Below are 18022 nucleotides of genomic sequence, written 5' to 3' on the forward strand. Positions count from 1 at the left end.
GTCCTAAAAAACAGAATTTGACCCCGAGTTCAAATGATTTCTAACGATAATAACACAATCCTAGCCGATTTCTTTGTAGACTAGTTATTGTTGTCCACAATGCTTTGGAAGCGTCTTGTTATGGTCCTATAAATATATATGCCTATCCAGATCAAATGACAAAAATTACGTTTTAAAAAATTTATTTCAATACAAATTTACACCAGGCCAAAAAGATTGACAACGCTTATACGTTTCTTTAAATAAGAAGTTTGAGACATTAATATATTAAATATATTATACGATTGTAAATCAAAACTTATTCCGCGTTCCTTTAATCTACTTTCAAAAGCCATTAATATTTTATACGGTGAAACGTACGAGCCAAAATATGATAGTACACGGTCAAAATTAATATGATCTTCAATTTCTTCGAAAGAAAAGAATTCACCGTAATCTATGTGTAATATTTTATATATGGTAATAAGTTCAGCGCAAATCAAATCACCAAGTAATAAATAGACCTGTTCGTTCGATACAAGCTTTTTCACATGTTCATTGATATATGGCATTAATCGATTTAACTCGCTTGCTTCTGAAGCGTTCAATGTGAAGTCGATACTGTCTCCACCCCTGATATTCGTTTCCAGCTTTAGATTGTTAAAGGTTGCGTGTGCTGATGTCGAAGATAATGGAGTATCGGCTAAAATAGCGTCGTATGATGTGGGTTCTTGGCAACTTGTCCATCCGCTAAGCGGACCAATTTTGGATGCAAAAGCTTGCCAGGTGTCAACATCAAAAGGAAACGTAGACAAATCAGGTTCTTTCTGGCATACTCTAATTTCGATGTTGAGATCAGACGTGAATCCGAAAGATAGAAATACTTCTCCCAAATTAAATCTCGAATTGATTTTACGAGGTTTGGCCGGGAGTTTTCGTTTACGAAAATTATCAACTTCCATTCTTATCTTAAAAAAAGCAACCGTTGCTATTATACCAAGCGAGCGCCCAAAACTGTTACGCAAAAATTCTACTTACAATTCAAGCGACCTTCTTATTCTACTGTCAAAATCAAAGTGAGCCCTAACATAGCTTATGTCTTCATTCTTTAGAGGGGGAGAAGGGGGGGGGGTTAGTTCTAGTTTAAGGTTGTCTTCTTTCATATAGGGTAAACATGTCTGGGCAAAGATTTGTTCTTGTTAGAGTTTAGTTTTGGGGAGAGAGGGGGGTGGCAGTTCTAGTTTAAGGTTGGCTTCTTTCATAAAGGGTAAACAGGTCTGGGCAAAGATTTGTTCTTGTTAGAGTTTAGCTTGGGGGTAGAGAGAGAGGGGAAAGTTCTAGTTAGAGTTTAGTTTTGGGGAGAGAGGGGGGTGGCAGTTCTAGTTTAAGGTTGGCTTCTTTCATATAGGGTAAACAGGTCTGGACGAAACTGTGTTGGTCGGTTCTAGTTAGAGTACGGGTTCTTTAGAGGGAGAGAGGGGGGATGTATCTAAAAAAGATTACATTTTTGCTTCGTAAAAAGCCGTTACGTACAACATGTGGGGGGAGGAGGGGGGTAAGGTGAGTGTTATGACCTATATAAGGCAATATGTTGAGAATGCAAAACTCATTCTCTACTTCAGAGTTATAAAGTAAAGACGAATAGCATAGTCTCGCTTTTAGAAAAGTTTTACAAAACCTGCCCGGACACGTCTTGATTTGAAAGGTAACGTATTTTTATATTCTTTTTTGTTTTTCATGGGGATGGCATTTAACGTAAGTTTTTTTTTACTATAAAAACGCGTAAAGATGGATCAAGAATCTATTTTATTCGAGATCGAGGAATTGGCCGCGTTACGACCATGGCCAATTAAGAAAATTTACGCTTTTTTCTTTAATTTATGTACATTACTCAAACTTAACCCAGCTACAGTCAGGGAAATTTTACCGCCTTTTTTGTCTAATAGAGGATACGCTATTCTTGAAACATTTACCGACATATTTAAATATATGTTAAGCGTACCGCGTGAACCCGAACAATGCCGCAACGCGGAAGAGTTGGACACACTCTATAATAATGTGCCTTTAGCGTATCGTGATCTATATAGGGCCCGTTTCGAACAAAGAGCGTTAGAAATAAATCAACGCGATATAGACGCTCAAGAATCTATTTCATTAGAGATCGAGTCGTTGGTTGTTTCACGACCTTGGCCCATTGAGAAAATCTACGCTTTTTTTCTTTAATTTATGTACAGTACTCAAACTTAACCCAACTACAGTCGGGGAAATATTACCGCCTTTTTTTGCCTAATAGAGGATACGCTATTCTTGAAACATTTACAGACATATTTAAATATATGTTAAGCGTACCGCGTGAGCCTGAACAATGCCGCGACATTAAAGAGTTGGAAACATTCTTTAATAATCTGCCTTTAACGTGTAGTGAGCAATATATGGCTCGTTTCGAAAAAAGTGCGTTTGACATAGGTCAACGCGATATAGACGAAATGCAAGCTGAAAATCTACTCGTTGATGAGCAAGATGAAAACATCATTAAAGCTTTAAACATTTCCGAAAAGGAAGAATCAATTGTGCGGGAATTTGAATCTTCCCAGAATGACCGTATAGCTCGCGACTTTTTAAACAATAATCCAGAGCTGGGTTTCGCATCTCAAAACGATTTCGCCTCTATAGATTTTTCGGGTCTTAGTAATTTCCCTGACCAATCTGGAGGCGGAGCGAGGGGGGCAGTTATGACGCCAATAGATTCTCTACCTCACTGTGAAATTACGGATCAAAGAGTGCAAATGTACCCTAGATTTAACCTAACGGGTCTCGAAATCACCGTAAGAATAACTAATAATTTGGTTGAAGGCTTAGCCAATATTGTCCAGGCCGTTCTTAATAGGTTAGCTCCATCTGATATGATTCAGATAACGGCCGAAAGTTTAAGCTTGCCAAACAGGGGCGAGATATCACTCTCGTTTCGTAGAGCTGACCAATTGGACTCTAAATCTGTTTTAGATGAGATAGAGTCAGTTTTATACGATGATGAGTTTGAAAGATTCTTTTTGGGACCCATCGTCTTAAAATTTCACGTGGTGAGAATCCCGGTGGAAGGGTTTGGCCGTGCTGCTCCCAAAGGAGTGCGGTCCTTTGATATATTTTCTCGTGACTCTCGAGGAATTATCAGGATCGTGAACAATGATAATCTGTGTCTAGCGAGAGCGATTTCCGTGGCAATTGCGCATTCGGAACATAAGAAAAACCCGACTAATATCGCGCTTAAAAACAAATTTAAGTCGATTTCGTACACACGAGCGGATAGAGGCGATACGGCCTCTCAACGAGATGCCGCTATAGAGCTTTGCCGCAAAGCTAAAGTTAACCCGAAAGACTGCGGTTAAGTAGAATCTATACAAAAATTTAAAGCCGAATTAGCGCAATATAATATATTAATATATATTTTTAAAAATAATTTGCCCGAGTTGATTTTGGGGGAAATCGACAATGACGACAATAGACCTCGTTTGATATTAATTAATCAAAATAGACATTACAACGTCGTCACGTCTTTAAGACCTTTGTTCGGGATGGACCATTACTGTGAAAATTGTCTGGTAGGATTTAGAAACAAGAGAGATCATAGTTGCAATCTTTATTGTTACAATTGTTTACGAGTTCAAACTTGTACGGGTGCTGACCGAGCGTGTGACAAATGTCTCAAGGTTTTCAAAGGAGATGAATGTTTTAATTACCATAAACAAGATGGTGTAGACGGGAAGAGTATTTGCGCGCAACTATTTCATTGCAAACAATGTTTCACGCAAATAAATTTATTTAAGCGTAAAAATCAGCCCCATACGTGCTGTGAGACCTATTGTTCTGTGTGCAGTAGATACACTCCCAGTCCACACTATTGTTACGTTCAGGTAATTAAAGAAGAACCTCCTAAAGTTCGCCAAGCTAAGAAACAGAAAGTTGTCCCTGATTTGCTTTATATTTTTTATGATTTTGAAGCGATTCAGATATTAGAATCTGAGGAAAAAAAAGGGGCGTTAGTCCACCAGCCTCTCCTTTGCGTATCAGAGATGGTCTGCGAAAGTTGTATCGATGTGCCCGAGGCTGGTTTCGTCTGCGGGAAATGTGGGTCACTAGGTCCGAGACAGAGTTTTTGAAGGAGCAAACCCTGTTTCAAATTTTTTAGCTTTTCTAAGAACATTAGCCTCTGTCAAGAAGGTAACTTTATTGGCTCATAATGCTAGCGGATACGATAATCAGTTTCTATTGCGAGAGATTATGGCTCTAGGCGAAGAATTTAAACCTAACTGCATAATTAACGGCACTAAAATTATAAATTTAACTGTCTTTAATTTGAATTTCCTTGACTCTTTCAATTTTATCTCCGTACCACTCTCTAAATTCGCCGCCACTTTCGGCTTAGAAGATGCGACAAAGGGTTATTTCCCTCATTTTTTATTTAACGTGGTTAAAGATCACGTCTTCGACCTTAATAATCAATTAGCAACAAATTATGTCTTAGAAAACCAAATGCCTCCTCCAGAAGCTTACGGGTCGGAAAATTTAACCTCCAAAAATCTCAAAGAGTTTATGGAGTGGTACGATAAACAAATTGAGGAGAAAAAAGGCTTTAATTTTCTGGAGGAATTAAAGTTTTATTGCATCAAGGATGTTGTGATATTAAAGTTAGGTTGTCTAGCTTTTAGAAAAATTTTCTTGGACATTGCCCAGGTGGAACCTTTCCAGGTCGCGTGTACTAAAGCCGGTTTGTGTAGTTGGGTATACAGGAGACACTTTATGGATAAAGATTCTATAGGCATTATTCCTCATAACCTCTATAGAATGATTGATAATCAGTCACTTGTGGCTATAGAATGGTTATCCTGGTATTCTCACGAAAACGGCGTAAATATACAGTCTGCGTTTAACGGCTCTGAAGCCAAAGTTTTGAAAATGAAAGTGGACGGTCTTTGTGATAAAGATGTTCTATATTTTAACGGGTGTTATTTCCATGGTTGCCCCAAATGCTACAAAGTCAACCGTAACCAATCTTTGCAAGGTGATCCTGGTCAAACCTTGAACACCTTGTACGTCAGAACTTTAAAAAAGAAGGAACGAATCGAGAAAGCGGGTTTTAAAGTAATAACGAAGTGGGAATGTGATTGGACTAAAGATAAAACCGATAATCCGGCTATTGGTGTTTTTCTGGAAGCAGAAAACATTAAAGAAAAAGTACGCGAACCTTTAAATCCTCGCGATGCCTTTTTTGGTGGTAGAACGTCGGTACTTAAACTATACCATAAAGTATCCGGCAGCGAGAAAATGCATTACGTTGACGTAACTAGTCTATATCCTTTCGTCAACAAGAGAAAGAAGCTGCCAGTCGGGCACCCAGAAATTTTACTGGATAATATTCCCGACATTTTTACATTCGATGGATTTCTGAAATGCGAAGTTTTACCGCCAATTAGCCTCTTTCACCCCGTTTTGCCAACAAGGTTAAACAATAAATTAGTTTTCACTCTTTGCCGGAAGTGTGCCTTGAAACGTTTCCAATGAGACTGTCGCCATTCCGACGAAGAGCGAAAACTAATCGGCACTTGGGTGATTGATGAACTTCGTGCCGCTGTAAATCGGGGTTATGTTATCCTAAAAAAGATAGAGGCCTGGAAATACAAGGTGCGACAATATAACCCTGAAACTGGCGAGGCCGGCTTGTTTCAAAAATACGTTGATTCGTTCCTTCTTCATAAGCAGACGGCTAGTGGTTACCCCTCGAATTGCGTTACCCCCGAGGAACGTGACAATTATATTAAAAATTTTAAAATTAGAGAGGGGGTACTTTTAGACCCAGTCAAGATTAAAAGAAACGAAGGGTTGCGTAGCGTAGCAAAACTTGCTTTGAATAGTCTTTGGGGTAAATTCGGGGAAAGAGTGAAACCAACCAAAACGGAAATTATCAAAGAACCCCGCAGACTTTACGAACTCTTAAGTAACCCGGATGTTGAAGTAAAAAGCGTTTTAACCATAAATGAAGAAACGCTGCTAGTCAAATGGGTTCCTACGACTGAGGCCGACGTTGTTTTGAAGCATACCAACGTCTCTATAGCCTGCTATACAACGGCTATGGCCCGACTTTGTTTATTAGAATATCTGGAAATTGTTGGGGATAAATGCTATTATTACGATACAGATTCTCTTGTGTACATGTCCCCCCTGGGAATACCGCTAATAGAAACTGGTAACTTTCTGGGTGAAATGACCAACGAATTGGAAGGTTATGGTAAAAACGCCTACATTGATACCTTTGTCAGTGGATGATGCAAAAACTATAGTTATTGGGAAACAGATCCAGACTCTGGCAAAAGGTTCAATACAACCAAAGTCAAAGGGTTTCGTCTTAATGTCTCTAACGAGAAACTAGTCAATCACGAAACTTTAAAAGGATTACTAGGCGTTGATTTAGACAAACTCCTTTTGCCCATAACTGTTCCAATTCCGAGACACATTACTAGACTTCCCAATCACACGCTTGTCTCTATAGACACTCACAAAGTTTATAGAGCCACGGTCGATAAAATCCGTATACTAGACAATTTCAAAACAGTCCGCTATGGCTACCAGAACCCAACTTAATTTATTAACTAATTTATTGATTTATTTATTTATTAATTTATTTATTTATTAATTTAAAACTAATTTATTTATTTAAAACTAATTTATTTAAAAGGTTAAAACTAATTTATTTATTTATTTAAAACTAATTTATTAATTTATTGACTAATTTATTAATTTATTTATTTAAAAGTGTATATTGTATATTTAAAATAAAAAAAATTTTAAACTGATTTTGTTCCTTTTTTTCCCGCGCTTCCTGTCATACGCGTTTCCCTGTCATACGCGACACGCGACGCGTTTCCTTGCTTTGCACGACGCGATCATTTCCGCGACACGTAGAAGAAGAAGACGCGCGCGACCCCTATATTAACGTTTGGCCACTTAAAGTTTAATTTATTTAAGCTCGAGAACTCGGAGAACAATGATTCCCTTTTATCATCCGTGTACCATAACGGTAAATGGACCGAGTGGGGCTGGAAAGACGTTTCTTTGCGAAAGAATCATTAAAAATCATCGGGAAATGTTTGAACCCAATATCGCTGAAATTATTTTCTATTATTCAGAATATCAACCATTTTACGACAGGTTGAAAGGTTTGGTTGTCTTTAAGGAAGGTTTGCCGGATATGAACGAGTACGACGGCTCTCGAAATTGTCTTCTAGTAATAGAAGATTTAATGGATCAGAACAAATCAGGTTTGATCGGTTAAATTTTTACCAAGTTTAGTCATCATCGTAATTTAAGCATGCTATATTTAACTCAAAATCTTTATCATAAATCCAGCGATGCTAGGGACATAAGTTTAAACACAAATTATTTGATACTGTTCAAGCAGGTTAGAGATAAATTGCAAATAAATTATCTAGCTAGACAAATGTACCCGCGTAACCCGAAATTTTTAATGGAGAGTTACATGGACGCTACTGAACAACCTCATTCGTATTTGCTATTAGATTTTAAGCAAAACTGTCCCGAAGATTATAGGGTTAGAACAAACATATTTCCCGATGAGATCATGGTAGTGTACGTGCCCAAAAAAAGATAAATAAGACTCGTATCATACACGAGCATTCATTTGAATTATGAAACGCCGTGCGATTACATCACAGCGAGACGTTCTCGCCCTCTTGAGTAAACTTAAAAAAGGACCTAGACACGCCTTTATAAGATCCGCGGATAAAGGTTTAATAGACGCTATATCAGAATTAGTTTTAAATACGCTACACGGAAACGTGAAATTGTATTTGGCTCAAAGAAGTAGGCTATACAGGTATAAGAATAACCTACGCAAAATAGCTAGTAAAAGAATAGCTTGGAAAAAGAAAAGGGCTATTTTATCGAACCAAAAGGGAGAAGGTCTTTTTTCTTTACTCGTACCGCTTCTTTCCTCGGTTATCGGAGCTTTTAGTTCGTAATGTACCATAAAATGACCTTGGTACCCTTGAATGAACGGCAAATACCGTCTCAACCCGCTATTCAACCCGCTGATACTCTAAAGACAGATGTTATGCAAGAATTGAATAGGGAGATGCAAACGGTTTTAAACAACAAATCGTTAGACGATCGCTCCAAATGGATTATGTACCAGCAGCTAGTCCAAAGGTACAATAACGTTTCTCGAGAAATCGTGCCGGATCCGACCGAAAAATGGATTAACATGTTCCCCCTCAAATATAAGGGGAGAGCAAAGAAGGTTTTTACTCAGTTGCAATCGCTTGGCGAAACCTTAAGGTGGTCGAAAGAAGGAAGAGTCTTTGTAAACGGACGAGAGATCAAAAATTCTGATATAGCGCAGTTAGTATACCATTACATTACCCCCCTTAAAGAAATACCCGAAGGCTGGAGCGATTTTCATAGCATTGTAAAAGAAATTGAAGGACCAAAAAACGCCGTCTCTCCCGAACCAGTCCCCATCCTTCCCCCTCCTCCTCTCCTTCATCTCACTTCCCCGCCAAAAAGAACGCCCTTAAAGAGACGGCTAAGAAATTACAATAAAGAAAATTCAAGCGGGGCTCGTTACGTTACGAAAAGGAAATCTTCTTCTTCTATAATACCAAAATGGCTGAGCTTCAACCCAACAACACCGAAAAATTAAAAACCATATACTATGATCCTTCTAACCCCGCTTCGTTTTCAGGAATAGACGCTTTACATCGAGCTGTTAAAGATGATGGTATATCGAAAGCGGAAGTAATTTCGTTTTTGGAAAGTTCCACCCCGTATACTTTGCATAAAACGGCTCGTAAAAAGTTTAAGAGACGCCAAATTATAGTTCACAATATCGGTGATTTGTACCAAATAGACTTGGTTGACATGCGATCCTTGGCCAAAGATAATGATAACTACACGTTTCTATTGACGTGTATAGATTGTTTTAGTAGAAAACTATGGGTCGTGCCTTTACTACGTAAGACGGGAAAAGAAGTTGTTAGAGCCTTAGCTCTTATATTCAAAGACCAAATACCGATTAGAATAGAAACGGATAAAGGGAAGGAATTTTTGAATTCCTCGGTCAGAAAATTTCTCAAAGAAAAGGGGGTTAAATTTTTTACAACCGAGAATGACGTCCACCACGCCCCCATTGTAGAAAGAGTGAATAGAACGCTAAAGTCTCGTATGTTTAAACTGTTTACCCATCTCCATACTAGAAGGTATATCGACCACCTGCGAGATATAGTGTCGGCGTATAACGGCGCTTGGCATAGTACTATTAAGATGACGCCGAATAACGTTAAGCCAACCAATATATTAGAAGTGTATAGAAATATTTACGGGACTGAAAACAAAGGACAGAAAAAACGCCCTCCTCCCCGAATAAAAGTGGGTGATTACGTTAGGGTTAGCAAAGTAAAAATGGTTTTTGAAAAGGGTTACGAAGCCAATTACTCCACCGAAGTTTTCCAAGTTGATTTTATCGGAACTGCCCGTGATCCAGTGATTTACAAGTTAAAGGATCTGGAAGGAAACCCTATAAGTGGCGTGTTCTATCGCGAAGAGGTTCAGAAAAGGGTTAAACCTGAAAGGTTCAACATTGAAAAAATTATAAAGCGGCGAAAAAGGCGTGGAAAATTGCAGTTATTAGTATCTTAGGAAGGTTACCCGAAAACCCAAACCTCTTGGGTTCGTGGAGAAGATGTCGAATCAATCGTTTTACCTAACCCTACCAAGAAACGTCAACGGCTCGTTATTTCCCGATAATACCAGGGCGCATTACTGTACCAAGCTACCTAACCCTATTCATTTAAATGGAAAATGGGAAGTGTCTCTAGTAGATATAATGTATACGTCTACTTTTTACAACGTGCCAAGGCCTAAGGAAGAACGTGATGTTAGTTTTCATAACGTTTCCAGATACGGGAGCAAATATACAGTAGGGGAGGTAGTCGATGGAAAGAAAAGAGAGAGAAAAAGTAAAGACGCTAGGCGGGAGACCATAGTTGCGCCCGACGTTCCCCCGGGCTTTTACAAGTCTATAGAACATTTAATAAACGTCATAAATAATTCGTTTGACAAAAATGGCCCAACACTGCGGCTGATTTACGATAACGTAACCGGGCACATTACTATAAACCAACCTGAAAGATTATTGAAACCTTATTTAAAATTCGAAAAACCCATCGCCGAAATTCTCGGATACGATGAAGCTAGCGAATGTATCGGTCGTAGCGAAAGACCCTCTAATTTGAATTACCACGTTCCGGACCAGTTATTTATCTATTTAAATATCGCTAGCGATCAGATTGTAGGCGATCATTCGGTTCCTTTACTACGGATCGTTTCGGTTGATGCCAAGAAACCATACGGGTCTCAAATATTTCAAACCTTTACCAATCCTCATTACGTACCCGTTGGTAAAAATTACTTTGATATCATCGAAGTTAATATAAGGAATAGTTTGGGAGAACCGGCGCCATTTGAATACGGGAGCTTAACGGTTAAACTACACTTGCGATGCCTAAGCCCGACGTCTTAGAAAGGCGAGAATGTTGCTACAAGCAATATTACAATAACCAAGCTGGAACCGGAACCGGAACCGGAAGTTATTATATAGGGACTAACCCTAATTTGAAAGGACATGGGATAGGATCGTTCTTCCAAGGCTTAGCAAGGTTTGTTAGGCCTTTGCTTACAAGCGGTGCCAAATTCCTCGGCAGAAAAGCCGTTAGTACAGGGACCAAAATTTTCAGTGACGTAGTATCGGGCAAGGATATTAAAGAGGCCGCTAAGAAAAGAGTAACGGAAACTTTAGATGATATTAGAACACAGCATGGGGGAGGGGGGAAACGTCGCAGACGTAAAAAACCCTTGAAACGAAAACGGGCTCAAAGTAAAAAAGGTATAAAACGAGCGGCTACCAGGAAAATAAAACCAGTTCGCCGTCGTATACCCTACAGGTCAAGACGACACGATATATACTCCTAAACATGTTTCAAGCGACAATATCTGAGCTGGACTTTTTCGAATCTGTCCCGATTCAAACATCGGTAGAATCGGCCAAATATGTCTGCTATCGACCTATTTCGGTTTTGGATGGAGACTCTCAGATTGAATTTTACGTTCCTGGAAATGGTGAAGTATATATTGACGCCTCTCTAACTATGCTTTATGTTAGAGCTAAAATAGTACATACGGACGGTACCGATATCGATGACACAGATAACGTAGGACCCGTCAACAATTTTTTACATTCGCTCTGGGATACGGTAGAAGTAACCGCCAATGATACGCCTATTTCATCTTCAACCGGAAACTACGCCTTCAAAGCCTATCTAGAAACATTGCTAAACTATGGAGGAGACGCGAAAAAATCTCATTTAACTTCTTCTTTATGGCATAAAGACACGGCTGGGAAAATGGCTTCTGCAACTGAAAACCAGGGACATCTTGTTAGGAAAGAGTTAGCAAAGGGTTCGAAACAGATTGAAATGTACGGAGCCCTACACGCTGATATGTTTAACGTTTCAAAATTCATACCCAATGGCGTTAGTCTTAGAATCAGGATGACCCGAAATAAACCAGGCTTTGTTTTGCTCGGAGCTCCTCCCCCCGGTGGCGTATGGTACAAACACGAAATACTCGAAGTAGGTTTATATATTCGTAAAGTGCGAGTAGCCCCTCGAGTAATGCTAGCTTTAGAATCGGCTTGGAATAAAGCCACGGCAAAATATCCATTCACTAGGACAGAAGTGAAAGTTTTTACCATTTCGGCAAATATTCAAAAAACTACTATAGATAACGTATATTTAGGGGTTTTACCAAACAGATTAACAGCGGGTTTAGTAACTCATAACTCGTATAACGGCAAATTGAGCTGGAACCCTTTCGACTTCCAAAACTTTAACGTGAATTATATTAATCCGATTATCGGTTCGGAACAAGTACTAGCTAAGCCTTTGCGACCAAATTTCAAAAAGGGTCTTTACACTAGATCATATTATTCTCTGTTTACCGGATCTGGTACTCATTACAAAGACGATGGTAACGAAATATCTATGAAGGAGTATCCCAAAGGTTATACGCTTTACTGTTTTGATTTGACTCAAGACGGTACCGCGTCAGATATAAATCATTACAACCCTATACGACAAGGACAATTGCGACTTGAACTCGGGTTCGAAGAACCAGTACCCGAAACGCTGAGTTTGATCGTTTATTCAGAATTTCAAAGTTTAATGCACATAGATCATAATAGAACAGTCGTTGTAGATTCGCCATGAACGCTTCAACCATAAGAAGGGTTTCGAGATACACCCGCGGATTCATGGGCGTATACCCGCGCGATGTTCTACCCAAATATATCCTTCGATACCCGGCTTCCATTGTTATAAATCTAGATAATCACAAAGGAAACGGTAGTCATTGGATTTGTCTCTATATCGATGGGAATAAACAATGTTATTATTTTGATTCCTTGGGGTTGGGTCCCTTGACAGAAGATATTAAAACATTTATGAGAGAAAATTCTACGAAAATAAACTATAATAGGAGGGCTTTGCAGCCCCCCGACAGTTCCGCTTGCGGTATATACTGCGTTGTATACATTATGCACAGAACGAGGAGAAGAAGCACAAACATGTTTTTCAAGAAATTTAAGAGGGATCCGTGGATGAATGACGTCATCATTTCCAACCTCTATAAGAGAACCACGCCCTCCCACTGAATTCTCTTACCCAATCCCGACTCGGTATTAGACCGTGTTATGACGTCAGCCGTTCCAGCCTCTATAAGAGAAACACACACCCCGTGAATTCTCGTATCCAATCCCGACTCGGTTGGTGTTATGACGTCAACCAATCTCTATAAAAGAAGCCCTACGGTCGTTAGAGGATTCATATCTACTCCCGGCTCGGTTTTAAACAGTCATCCACAGACTCGCTGCTAGTTATTATTATGAAGTCCGCCGTTATTGAATTAGAATACCTGAACGGATGCACTCGTAGTGATGGCACCACGGACATTATCGTGAAAGAAATGGCCATAACAACCATCGAGGCCAAGCCGGCTACCGTTTCCTGGACATTCGCGCCGCCGTACAATAAATCACACGTCTCGATTTCAAAACAACGGCAAAACCAGTGGGTTTCGCGTAATCTGCACCGATTGGACTGGAATGCCGGCTTAACCTCATACGCCAAACTCGACGAATGCCTCGCCGCCGGTCTACAGGGGGTCGACCTAATCTTTTCAAAGGGTGACGAAAAAGTCACCTTTCTCTCTGACCGTCTCAACAGAACGGTTCACGACTTGAACGACTTCAAGTGTCCGAAAGCCACGACAGCGGACATCATTTCTCTTCCCGTACGGTGCTTGTACCCTCACCCCGTCGGTAAGCACCGAACGGCTTGCGCCTTTGACAAGGCTTTAATTTACGCCTTATGGGCGCACTCTAACAAGGCCGAAATTAATATTTCGTGCAATCTAGATATCCTTAATGATATTTACATGTAAAAAAAATGAATAAATGTATTTTTTCCTTTAAAAATGATTTTATTTTTTCAACATACACATATTACAGCTTGAAAACAGATTCTCTGAAGGGGGGAGAACATGTCTGGTCGTGTTATTTGCAGACGAGTGACGTAAACAACATTTGTAAAGGGGGGGGGTGAGAGGTTCATAGCAGGGATGGCGAACGGGTCTGGGCCCGAATTATCTTTAATCTTGGGGGGATCCATTTGGTTCGAATGTCGTAAACAACTTTGTATACAAAGAACGTCTGCGGGGCTGGCTGAAAAGTCTGGGCATGATTGATAGGGGAGAGAGAGAGGGTGGGGGGCAGTTCTAGTTCTTGTTATAGGTTTAGTTTGGTGGTATGGGGGGTGGGATGGGGGTCGGCTCTTGATATAGTTTGAGTGTAGTTAAAGTTTAGTTTTTGGTGCGGGGGGAGGGCGAACGGGTCTGGGCATGAATTATTTTAGCCGCTAGGGGAGGGATCCATTTGGTTCGAATGTCGTAAACAACTTTGTATACAAAGAACGTCTGCGGGGCTGGCTGACAAGTCTGGGCATGATTGATAGGGGAGAGAGAGAGGGTGGGGGGCAGTTCTAGTTCTTGTTATAGGTTTAGTTTGGTGGTATGGGGGGTGGTATGGGGGTCGGCTCTTGATATAGTTTGAGTTTAGTTAAAGTTAAAGTTTAGGGGTGTGGGGGTGGAAGGTGAGGGGCGAACGGGTCTGGGCATGAATTATTATTTTAGCCGCTAGGGGGGTGTTGTACATGTTGAATTATATAAGCAAACGGAAAAGAACGTTGGGTTTCATAACTAGTATGAACACCGAGGCGAAAAGACGTGAAAGTTTCCATCGCTGGAAGGGTCCGTATAGAAATCCCCGAGATCTAGCTAGAGACGGATTTTTTTATTTATATACGTATGGTCACGATACCGTAGAGTGTTATTTTTGTCACGGTATATTAAACGATTGGAAAATTCGGGATTCTGTGCACGAAGAACACAAACGTCATTTTCCTAGTTGTCCCTTCATCCGCGGACTTCCAACAAACAACGTACCGATCGAAGACGGCAAGGGTCACGACGTACCACCCACCGCCCGCTCTGATTATATGGAGTTTCGCATTCCAAAGTCTGTCATTCAAAAGGCAATTTTGGATACCTACGTCCAAGAAATTTTCAGCGACCCCAAGAACCGCGAGATGTTGAATACGACATGAATTCGGAAGAAGCCCGTTTAAAAACTTTCCAATCGTGGCCGTCGCTTTACGTTGATGCAGCCGAACTAGCGCGAGACGGGTTTTATTTAGGCCGTAGAGATACCTTCAGATGTTTCTTTTGCCATGGTACTCTTCAAGTATGGACAAACTCGGAATCGGTAAACGATAAACATAGACAATTGTACCCAGACTGTCCATACATTTTCGGGCAACAAACGCTAGTCCACACGGACCATACCTTCAGATGTTTCTTTTGCCACGGGACTCTTCAAGTATGGACAACCTCGGAATCGGTACGCGATAAACATAGAAAATTGTACCCTGAATGCCCCTTCATTCTTGGAAAACGGACGCTCAATGTGCCTATCGAAGTAGACGTTACTTCGGAAAAAGATGACTATATCTGTCTTATCAAGAAAAGACGAATTTAAAAGACTCTTACAATGGTGAAAAAAAAAAAGTTACTTTTTGCCCTTTTACCGTAATATATAAAATACCTTACGAGGATCGTTTTAACTATTATTATATCGATAAATTGCATTTTAATGAACGCATCCGTAATATTAATACTTTACTAGAAAAAACACTTTATGTAAAAAAAATAAAACATGGATAAAATATTTAACGCCTCTTGATTTATACATATCGCAAAAGTAAAAAAAATGCCCCGCTTTAAAAAAAACTCTCCAGTCTTCACAGCGCTCTCGCGGCGCTCGCCGCTAGGCTTGTACATTCGCAAGCGTAAAAATAAAGAGACGGTCAAAGGGAAAGAGACGGTGAAAGTCAGGAGGGAACCAAGAGAGAGAAAAAAAAACTCTCCGGCCTTCACAGCGCTCTTGCGGGTATCGGGCTGGGTAAAGAGAAAGTGAAAGTCAGAATAAAAAAAGGGGACTTAGCGCAAAGAGAGAGCATACACTCAAGAACAACCACCACCCTTCAGGTGGAGGAGGTGAGGGGGAGACACACCAACCCCCTCCGGGGATGGAGGCATGGGGGCAAAAATTCGTCCCCCCCTTCGCGGGTAAAAACCATGGGGGAAAAAATCATCCCCCCCTGCGCTGCCTGCGGGTATCGAGGCTTACTATTCTCTAACGCGCTATTTATCCGCAACTATTATGCCATTATTACGTTAAATATTTTGAAAAAATGGAAGATTTCGGGAATTAATCCGAATTACCATGGATGCTATTACATCAGAATGAAAGAAGAACCTTATCTATACGAAGCTCTTTAAAAGTTAATTTGAAATCTCTCTTTTGGTTCTTATTTTTGAGGCTCCTTGAAGCACATGGCGCAATTTGTTTTTCGAATGTTCCCGAAGCAGTTGGAACAACGTAACATTTTAATTGCCAATTAACTGCGCATGCGATCTTGATCTTGTTGTTCAAGAGGAACACTATGTCATACGCTGAAAATACTTATTTAATCCCTTCTTTATCTTTTTTTCTATTTACTATAAATTTGCGTACACGATATGAAGAATTTCTTTAGATTTTGACGCCATTTTTCAAAGTTTAAAAATAGCTGTGAAAAATTGATTTAGTTTTTCTCTCAGTGAAAGTAATTTAAAAATATATATATTTAGTTACATCTAAAACAATTAACTTGAAAAATAGGCTTCAAAAAATATATATATTTCGTAATGCTTAAAACTTTAAGTTTCATTAGTTTTGGTTTTTATTTCAAAAAAACATATTTGTGTGAATAACTTCAAAAGAGGGCCAAAAATATATATATCGCAACATTTAAAACGTGCATGTTGAATTGTTTTGGGTTATTTTAAAATCCAAAAAAAAGTTTGTGTAGAAGTTTAAAAAAGGCACCAAGAAAATAATGTCTTTAATAAAAAACATTTTATAGCTATGTGTAATGTAAAGTAAATATAAAAGGAAAAAAGTTATTCCAAACCAGATATATTCTTTAATAGTTTTAATGTGCAAGGTAAAATATATTTTTAATTCAATTTTGACAATTTCTTTTAAAGTGTGCTCCAACTAGAAAGCCGAAAGTAAAACATAGTAACAAACTAATACCTTAAAACTAAAGGAGGTCATTGTACTTCGTACATGAAATTTTTCCTCAAAAAAACCAATTATTTTACCAGGTATAGATGTGATTTTAGAAGCAGGAGAGGAGAACGGTTAGTATTTTCTCCTGTCCCACTCATAGCCCAGTGCAGAGGATTTCCTCCATGACGTAATGAAAATTTTAAGTTAGCTTATTGGCTCACTTTAACAACGTTCTGATGACGTTGATGACGGGGACCTCTGTCGCTATGACCCGCCTATTCTATCATAACCGCCCCCACCGGTCCCGAAGGTCTGGACTTTGTCGCGCGCCCTTATTACTCTGTTCTCCCTTCCGGCTTCTAAAATTATATCTATTTTACACAAAAATTATTATATCTATAAATTTTATTATTATATTATTATTATTATATCTATAAATGACGTTGGCGTTGCTTCGTCCGAAACCCCCATTTCAGCGAATGCCACCACTCATGGCTGGGTCCATGGGGTATCAACCCCTCGTGGCCAGGGTAGGCTGTTTCCTCGGCCCTGTTTCCGCGGGAGTAGGCTATTGAAATGATAAACGAGGTCAGTAATCAAATACGCTAATTAGCCTATACTGAAATGGGGGGTCTAAGTAGGTAATGTGAGGTTCAGTTTAGCTTATGCCCTTACCAAGAAAAAAATAAACGAAGCTTACCTCCACCACAGAAAGTTCTTCTTCAGAGGCTGCCTCTGGTGGCGCTTCATTTTGGGAGTCCGACTCCTCGCTGGACCTTTCCTCTTCCACCACCGAGAATTTCCGGTGGTGGGGCACTTGAGGTACTTGGTCTTGCCTGATTTTGGCAAACAAGTACCTTCTTTTCCACCACCCCACAATTGCAGCGCTCGATGCATTCCACACCGTTGGCCTTGTAAGGGCAGGATAGGCGGCCACTAGCGCGAGAGTATATCGATCGACATGAAATTCCTCCATCTCACTTTTTAACGTCTTATCTAGGCAAATCTTCACTAAATTCTGACTAGATCTCAAACCAAACATGCCAAAAAAGTGGGGTGATTATTGACAAGCCCCAGTATAATGTAAGTGTGACATCCTAAAAGTCCCCTTTATGATCTTTTATGATTTATGATTTTTTACCAGCTGAATAAAGGATTGCAAACGGGAGCTTCCACATTTAATGGTGGTACTTTATATAAAAATGACAAGTTTTCTATACCAAGTCAACGCTAATTGGTTGGGACGGA

General features: G+C 39.8%; 2 protein-coding genes across 2 annotated transcripts; both read left to right on the plus strand.

Moving 5' to 3' along the window:
- The first annotated feature begins 3551 nt into the window (after positions 1 to 3551).
- LOC149614047 (uncharacterized) lies at positions 3552 to 6615 on the plus strand. The gene is made up of 5 exons (XM_089857999.1): positions 3552 to 4104; positions 4166 to 4300; positions 4454 to 5527; positions 5642 to 6262; positions 6329 to 6615. Exons 1-5 carry the CDS (start codon positions 3552 to 3554, stop codon positions 6613 to 6615), a joined length of 2670 nt encoding a protein of 889 aa, XP_089714125.1.
- A 4406-nt stretch (positions 6616 to 11021) lies between these two features.
- On the plus strand, positions 11022 to 12314 carry LOC149614048 (uncharacterized protein F54H12.2-like). Its single transcript, XM_089858000.1, has 2 exons — positions 11022 to 11701; positions 11861 to 12314. Exons 1-2 carry the CDS (start codon positions 11022 to 11024, stop codon positions 12312 to 12314), a joined length of 1134 nt encoding a protein of 377 aa, XP_089714126.1.
- Positions 12315 to 18022: the final 5708 nt, after the last annotated feature.

The sequence above is a fragment of the Phalangium opilio genome, unplaced genomic scaffold (genome assembly GCF_054372755.1).
Source record: "Phalangium opilio isolate 3A_F unplaced genomic scaffold, DU_Popi_V2 ptg000229l_1, whole genome shotgun sequence".
NCBI classification, from domain to species: Eukaryota; Metazoa; Arthropoda; class Arachnida; order Opiliones; family Phalangiidae; genus Phalangium; species Phalangium opilio.